The sequence below is a fragment of the Mercenaria mercenaria genome, chromosome 3 (genome assembly GCF_021730395.1).
Source record: "Mercenaria mercenaria strain notata chromosome 3, MADL_Memer_1, whole genome shotgun sequence".
Taxonomy (NCBI): Eukaryota; Metazoa; Mollusca; class Bivalvia; order Venerida; family Veneridae; genus Mercenaria; species Mercenaria mercenaria.
Genome location: NC_069363.1, coordinates 101,459,355 through 101,467,110, shown reverse-complemented (window position 1 = coordinate 101,467,110; position 7,756 = coordinate 101,459,355). Strand labels below are relative to the sequence as shown.

At 34.9% G+C, this 7,756-nt stretch overlaps 1 protein-coding gene across 2 annotated transcripts; it reads right to left on the bottom strand.

Annotated features, from left to right (window-relative positions):
- Positions 1-298: 298 nt before the first annotated feature.
- Positions 299-6,955, bottom strand: LOC123523828 (regucalcin-like). Of its 2 annotated transcripts, none has more exons than XM_045301538.2 (6): positions 6,822-6,955; positions 5,854-6,035; positions 4,775-4,954; positions 3,294-3,509; positions 1,568-1,711; positions 299-710 (listed from the first exon to the last, which is right to left on the bottom strand). In XM_045301538.2, exons 2-6 carry the CDS (start codon positions 6,014-6,016, stop codon positions 469-471), a joined length of 945 nt encoding a protein of 314 aa, XP_045157473.2. In that variant the 5' UTR covers positions 6,017-6,035; positions 6,822-6,955; the 3' UTR covers positions 299-468. The 2 variants fall into 2 exon arrangements, with proteins under 2 accessions (XP_045157473.2, XP_045157472.2); XM_045301537.2 differs by lacking the exon at positions 6,822-6,955 and adding an exon at positions 6,554-6,572.
- Positions 6,956-7,756: the final 801 nt, after the last annotated feature.

The window sequence follows — 7,756 nt, the reverse complement described above, 5'->3', positions numbered from 1 at the left end:
TATTTATCAATGACTGGCCAGCCAAAAGCCTAGATCTGAATCCAGGAGAGGAACAACATTCCACAGGCCGAAATCAACATACTTTTCGGTTCTATGCGCCAACGATGCTAGGCAATCCTCGATGCTCAAGGTTGCCATACCCGGTATTAATGTGTGATTTTGGTTTACGACCCCTACCACATTTAATCAGCTATTTAATCAGTCTTCCGTGTAATTTTATACAGTGAAGATCAAACGAACAAGCAGTATCTTTAAAAAGACCGTCGATACAATTTTAAGAATGGAAAGAACTCGAGTAGATGTATAAAGACTCATTTTTAAAAAGAATTATCAAATTCAAAGTAAATGAAAATGCATATATCTATATTGTTCTCTGTCCACGCACGTTTTAAGTTTATGCTCATTTTAGTAAGGTTAACATTGTTTCAAATTGGAAACTATACTTAGATAAATATACTTTAGATATGTTCATATTCTACAGTCAGGTCCGCTCGCTTTATTAATTATTCCCTCATAAAGCGGAGCCGGAGTTCCCTTCGTGCCAAGGCCAGTTGCACGGAACACTGAACCAGCAAGCGGTGTTTGCTTTAATTCTTCCTCTGGCAAACTGTACCTTGAACACGTGATGAACAAATCATCATAGTTGGTGCCGCCGAAGCAGCATGACGTTGGGCGGTTTACTGGTACTTCTATGGATGTAATTGTGTTACCTGTAAAATCAAAACAAAATTGAAGAAATGAAATACTGATTTAAAATAAAGATAATAAATATTAAGCTCTCGCGTAACTGTTTCGCTGAATTTCTGGCCACGTTTGAATTCTGTTTTGTACAGATGATGTAAAATTGCATACTGATAGAACAAAGCCTTACAAAATATATTATTACACAAATAGTGTACTGTATCTTGCAATAGCTAAGAAAAAATCAATGTACAGATAATGAATTATGTCTGGCAATATCTAAGAAAATACAATATAAAATAAAATATATAATATATAAAATATCATATAAAGACAGTGACCTATGTTTTGCAATAATTTGATGCAGATATCAATTACAAGTGAGTATTAAATAACTAACGTAGCTGTTAATCTCTAAGTTTATGTAAGTAAACACAGAATTAGTTTCATAATTATCTTTTTAGAAGTATTATGATATTGTTTATACAAGCTAATGTAAGGGTCGTAGAATAGTCTATAATTATCAAACCATTTTATGTTTTTGAAAATACTTCAAATACATTTAGACGTTTAATTACTGCTGTATGGTCTGGACAGATCTTTACATAGCTATGTCTGTAAATTAAGCGACCCTATGACTTAATGAAAAATACTTAACAGTTATCATGCTGGACAAGATTGATTCTGCTTTTGCGACCAGTGTAGATCATTATCGGCCTGCACTTCCATGCAGTCTGATCAGGATCTGCATTGTTCGCCATTCAGCTAGTATCTCTTTTGGTAAGCACCCATTTTAACAGTTAACGACACTGTCTAAATTGAAGGATTGACAAATTCATTATTATAATAGAAATTTAGCAGGGTAAGTGTTAAGTGTGCTGCCAACCTGTCACTGGGTCAAGTTGCACGACTTTTCCGCCATGAAAACAAGCTACCCAAAGTTTTCCATTGACATCTATGGTCATCCCGTCTGGAAATCCCTCTAATTGTTTCGTTTCATCGTCAAAGTCTATGGCAACACGTGCATTACCTGTAGGTAAAATCAACATTACAAAACTTCACCTTTAGAGCTTTTTTCCATTCTAGTTTAGGGCTTTTTGACGTTTCATATTTGCAAGATTATAAAACTTTTACATCTGCTCCTAATTTCACAAATAAACTTAAGTAATTACTTTGTTAAGTCAGTTATTTTAAAATCGTGCAATGCCCTAAGTTATTGTTACTAAATGTGGATATTTTACAAAGTATTTATAGCTAAATTATACTGTGGTTAGTATTATTTGTCTGCAGTACATATTTAAGTCACGCAAATATGATATTAAGCACGATATAACGAACTTAAACATTTGCTTAAGTATATTTCTTATTTCTATTCTTTGTTTTCTGAAAATATTAATGACTGTTGTGTTTTGATCTATGAAATAGTCATATACGGTTCTGTATAGATGAAAAAGTCAAAACTGAATTTGCATAAAGGGCAAAACAAGCATTTGAAATAACATACATTTACTTAACTGCTCAAGCTTTTTTTTTTCGTGAAATTGGGGCCAGACTGAATAGTTCGAGACTAAAAGCCTTTCTTTTGAGGCCACCTGAACTTGCCACAACACATTTTGTAAGCCACGCAACTTGTAATCAATAAAATTTATAAGAAAATCCCTTGGATACAGGAAACCAAACAAAATAATGACAGACCCGGTTTGACCGAGTCTGTTCGTGGGAGTTATGGCAACCCCCTCAAGTTAAAATGTATTATACAGGTACGTTGTATATGGAATAGACTCCATGATCGCTAAGAATCAGAAAATTAAACAACGCTCCAAAACCTTTCTATGCAGAGAAAAGTAAGTTTTTCATGTATACACTGAACATAATTTCTACATCTACCTGATTTGTTTTATGTAGCTAACGTAACTAGTTCAATCGTGGGAAGAGGATTCCATGGGTGAGTGGTCCGGGTCTTTGACTTCGAGTCACTTGACACTCACCGATGTGGGTTATAAGTCTCGTTTTGGGTGTTCAATTTTTCAAAATTTAATGAGGAATCCATCCAGCTTGCTTACCAAGCCCGAAATAATGTCTGACGGGGCACCTTAGGTTTTCCATCATCATCATCATCAAAGAAAGGTCACCGTATACCCTAATCTATAGCGAAGTGTGTCAATGTAATTCTAAATACAACAACAAAAAAGCCCACAACAAATCGATCTTAGGAAAGACACTGTTAACTTGTTTTCATTCTTTCATAAATTTAACAAAAATGAACGAGAAACTAGGCTATGACAAATGCTGATTGTGAGACTTGGGTTGCGAAAGCGATAATATTTAATTATATGCTATGATTTTACTGCTCATTAGTTTGTTATGACTGCTGTGCATAGCAGAAACACATTTTATTGAAAAAAAAAACAAAAAACAAAAAAATTACAGATACTCGTATTATCATCTAGGGGTTAAGTAAGGAGTTTATGATTATAATCGGTAAGGCCGTGTCACACACAATATAAAATAATACATCTATTATGATATGCACATGTGGGGTTCACTTACTATCTGAAGCTGACCAAGCAAACAGACAATTACTACTGATTGTCATGCTGTTTCATACTCACTTAAGGTCCCTGAACTAAGGTCGAAATCATACGCGAACACTTTCCTTGGGTGCGAATCAATGTAATACATAGTGCGGTTATCCGCCGACCACGCCAGTCCGTTAGAAACAGTGATTTCGCCCTTGTGTTTTCTGACTGTACCGTCAACTTCTAGACTATACAGGGAACCTTTGTACAGTTCACGTTCGCCTTGAGCATTCTGCATTGTCATTGTTCCTTAAATATCAAAGAAAAGAGTCAGCATTTTCACATATAGTTTTTTTTTTATATTCACATATAACATAACGACTCATTACCTTTACGAGTGTAATCAATGAATATTTTTAACTAAAAAAAATAATGAATATACAGTAGAGTGGATAAGAGCCACGGAGTTGGTATTATTTCCGCTCATATTTGCGAATAATACCGCTCGCGCATTCAAACTATTCGTGAATAATACCTCATGAATAATGCTAATAACGAATTATAAATATCTGCAAATAATACCACTTGCAAATTCAAAATATTCTCGAATAATGCCACTCGCGAATTCAAAATCTTCTCGAATAATGCCACTTGCGAATTCAAAATCTTCTCGAATAATGCCACTTGCGAATTCAAATTATTCTCGAATAATGCTACTCGCAAATTCAAAATATTCTCGAAAAATGCCACTTGCGAATTCAAATTATTAGTGAATAAGGCCACTTGTGTTTAAAATATATTTTCGAATAATGTCACTCGCGAATTTAAAATATTGGTGAATAATGCCACCTGTGAATTCAAAATATTTGTGAAAAATGCCACTCATGAATTCAAAATATTGGTGAATAATGCCACTCGCGAATTCAAAATATTCGAGAATAATGCCACTCGCGAATTCAAAATATTCGCAAATAATGCCACTCGCGAATTCAAAATATTGGTGAAAAATGCCACTCGCGAATTCAAAATATTTGCAAATAATGCCACTCGCGAATTCAAAATAGAATGATGCCACTTGCGAATTCAAAATATTGGTGACGAATGCCACTCGCGTATTCAAAATATTGAATAATGCCAATCGCGAATTCAAAATATTCGAGAATAATGCCACCCGCGAATTCAACATATTCGCTAATAATGCCACTTGTGAAATCAAAATATTCGCGAATAATACCACTTGCGAATTCCAAATATTCGCAAATAATACCACTCGTGTATTCAAAATATTCATGAATATCTGAATCTTGTCCTTCAACACAAACAGACTAGGCTAAAATTACCCTATGTACAGTATGACGAGGTACATAACCCTTACTCTGCTAAATTTCTATTATGAACTTGTCCATCTTTCAAGAAAATACTGACTGAATGGCGAACAGTGCAGATCTTGATCAGACTGCACGGCAGTGCAGGCTGATCATGATCTACACTGGTCGCAAAGGCAGAATAGATAGTGTTTAGCATGATAAGGGTTAACTAGTAACTCCACGTTGTCACGTTATAAACGTTCTTACCAAACCAAAGTCGTCCTGATGCATCACATTTTCCGTCGTTTATTCTGGTGTCCAACCCTTCATCAACTGTGTGTAGAATTATGACCTTCTTCGTATCCCAGTCGAAGTGACATATTGACTTTCCAAGGGAAATTAAGTACCCGCCTTTTCTGCATGGAACTACCAGAGAACAGAATGTATCTGAAAAAATAGACAACTATATCAAAAGTTTGCTAACAAAACTGTTGTAACGACATTTTTATATAAACGAAACCATTCAGCTTTTCATTATACGGTAGATGGCCAAGGCGCATTAATTTGTACAGACATGAAGAAATAGCAGGACGGATGTTTAAATTCATATTTGCACTTATCTTCAAGGTTATAAAAAGTTTCCTTCTTATATAATACTTAATCCAGAGTTAATGGTACTTCATACATATCAAATTGTTTTATTTACAAGGAGATAAGAACTTTTAAATTCAAATGTTTAAACAGTTTGCGAATAAATAAAGGTATGCATGCTCTCTGTACAAAAATATTTTAAGTCATAAAAACAAAACTTATGTCACGTGTCAATTTGTTTTATTGATGGAGAATGCAACCTGGACATCTTTCAAGATTGGATGGGTATCTGAAATCAACCACTTGGGTTCGAGCCTCACTCGAGGCGTTGAATTCTTCATGTGAAAAAACCCAAGCCATCCAGCTGGCTTACGGAAGGTCGGTGGTCGGTGGTTCTACCCAGGTTCCAATCTGTGATGAAACAATGCACAGAGGGGCACCTGGGGCCTTCTTCCTCCATTTAAGCTAGAAAGTCGCCATATGACCTATAACTGAATTTGAGTCGGTGCGACGTTAAACCCAACAAAATAAAACAAACAATCAACCACAATGCCTGAACAGACCTAACTTGTAGTCGCGTGATCATCATCATTGAAGGGTCCTCTGTGGCCAAGTAGTTAAAGTTACTTACTTCGAACCACGCCCCTTACGACTGTGGGTTTAAAACCCAGCTTCGGGTGTACAATTCGACTTCCAGATGTAACCTATATGTTTGTCGGTGTGATGCTTAACCCTAAGGTAAATATAGAACGTACCAAATGTATGTTTTTCATCCAGTCCTGTTGTAGCTGACCATCTATGCAGTGACCCGTCAATAATGTCCACATACAACAATGTATGTGACTCACCATCCCAGTGCGGACCCTCTCCAACACTAACACAGCTACATTCGATAAGGGTTTCAACTTTGGCCGACATTTAAATTAGTTCTGTTGTTCTGAAGTGAAAAAAATACAGTCCATGTTAAATTAAAAAGAAACATGTCTTCTGGCAACCGAGTTTGTAACTGCTCCAAATGACACAACGGCGGACGTTGCGTCATTACACTATTTTTGTTTTACGCTGTTGACGTTGACGTCATTTCACGTATAGAGACGTAGATCAAATTGATTTTGTCCATAATAGGTAAAAAAAAGTGAATTTCGAAGTTTCAGCGAAAACAAAAGCTAACTAATGATAAAAAGAATATTACATTTGTGTATTTAAACATTAAAGTTATTAAACTCGTTGAATAAAAATGATCAAATTCTGGGCAGACACTCACATCTTATCATTATAATCATTATATACAATTTACTAAAATTAAATATGAATAAACACCCGTGTAACGTGCTGTATTTAAAAGATAAAATAAACATCTGTAGAATATTAATGTTACTTTGACATACATACTTACTAACATCCAGAAAACACTTTACATTTATTCTAATTAGGTAGCTATATGCTTATATTCACCTATTTTTTTAGACAGACAGGTTTATTATCCGTGCTGGTATTCAAAAACAATATAATACAGGAGAGATTACCGTAATTAACACCAACAAGCTTGTACGTGTTTAGTTTCTTTAAAATACAGCCGAAGTGATCTTGCCTCGTAGCACTTTACATATAGTGAATATCTACATTGATCAATTAACCTATTGCCTAAACACCTCTAAAATTACAAACACTAAAATTGAGTTGATTTATTGAAAACTTAAACAATTAAAGAAATGTTACTTACATACTCCCGCTAATATGCCTGGACAGATACATAAACAGTCTTGATAAATATGATATACTACCGTGAGAAGGGAGACAACTACAAACTGCTCTTTATTCATAGTCACATGCATTCGCAACAGATGGTAATGATGTATTGAATTTTACACTGTTTAAAAACCTATTTTGTGAAATGTTAATGATTCAATGTAGAATATACATGTACTGAATGCAGAGGACGTGAACGGTTTGTTCATATTTCAATCTCTAAGTCATGTACAATTAACAATATGATAATTATGATTAAGAGCGGAAAAGTTTAAGTAACCAAACACCGCCTGTATTCTAACAGTTTTTAAACCATTTTAGGCATGAACATACTAAATAGCTGGCCTTCTTTATTCTATATAAAACTGACCAATTTCCAGTGGTTGCAGCACACATCAAGACACATTTTAAATGTCTGTGACTTACATTTTCTTGAAGAACATTGTCAGTGCTGAATAAAAATCAAAAGATAAGTGGTGGTCACGTTTGATGATAGAAAATATTTTCAATCAAACGCACATACCGCAAAATCAGCAAAGAAATTAGACCCCAAATTGTAGTGATAGTGCATGACCGAACTTCACCGAAGATTACATGACAAAGTCTCTCATGTTATCACTTCATTATCAAAATGCTACCTAGATGTCAAGCATAGATCTGTCATGTGATTTCAGAAACAAATGCAAAAAAAAAAAAAAAAAAAAAAAGGAAAATAGCTTTACAGAGCAAAATGACTGCGAACTGTTTGTATCTGAATATTCAAAGACTGTGTCGGCTATCCTGCATCGTGTTAATATAAATACGTAAGGGTTGCTGAGTTCTTCTTGGCTAGGTAACTTTGAATGCTGCGCTTCACGGTACGTCTGCTAGCCTAATACAATGGCTATCTTCATGATAAATTTCAGCTTG

What these genes read in the sequence shown, in the direction of transcription:
- LOC123523828 (XM_045301538.2), bottom strand. Translation starts at nt 6,016, where the DNA reads ATGTCGGCCAAAGTTGAAACCCTTATCGAATGTAGCTGTGTTAGTGTT. An exon ending in GGATGAAAAACATACATTTG is followed by an intron (nt 4,955 to 5,853) that starts GTACGTTCTATA and finishes CTATTTTTTCAG; the next exon opens with ATACATTCTGTTCTCTGGTA. An exon ending in ATCAGGACGACTTTGGTTTG is followed by an intron (nt 3,510 to 4,774) that starts GTAAGAACGTTT and finishes TTGATATTTAAG; the next exon opens with GAACAATGACAATGCAGAAT.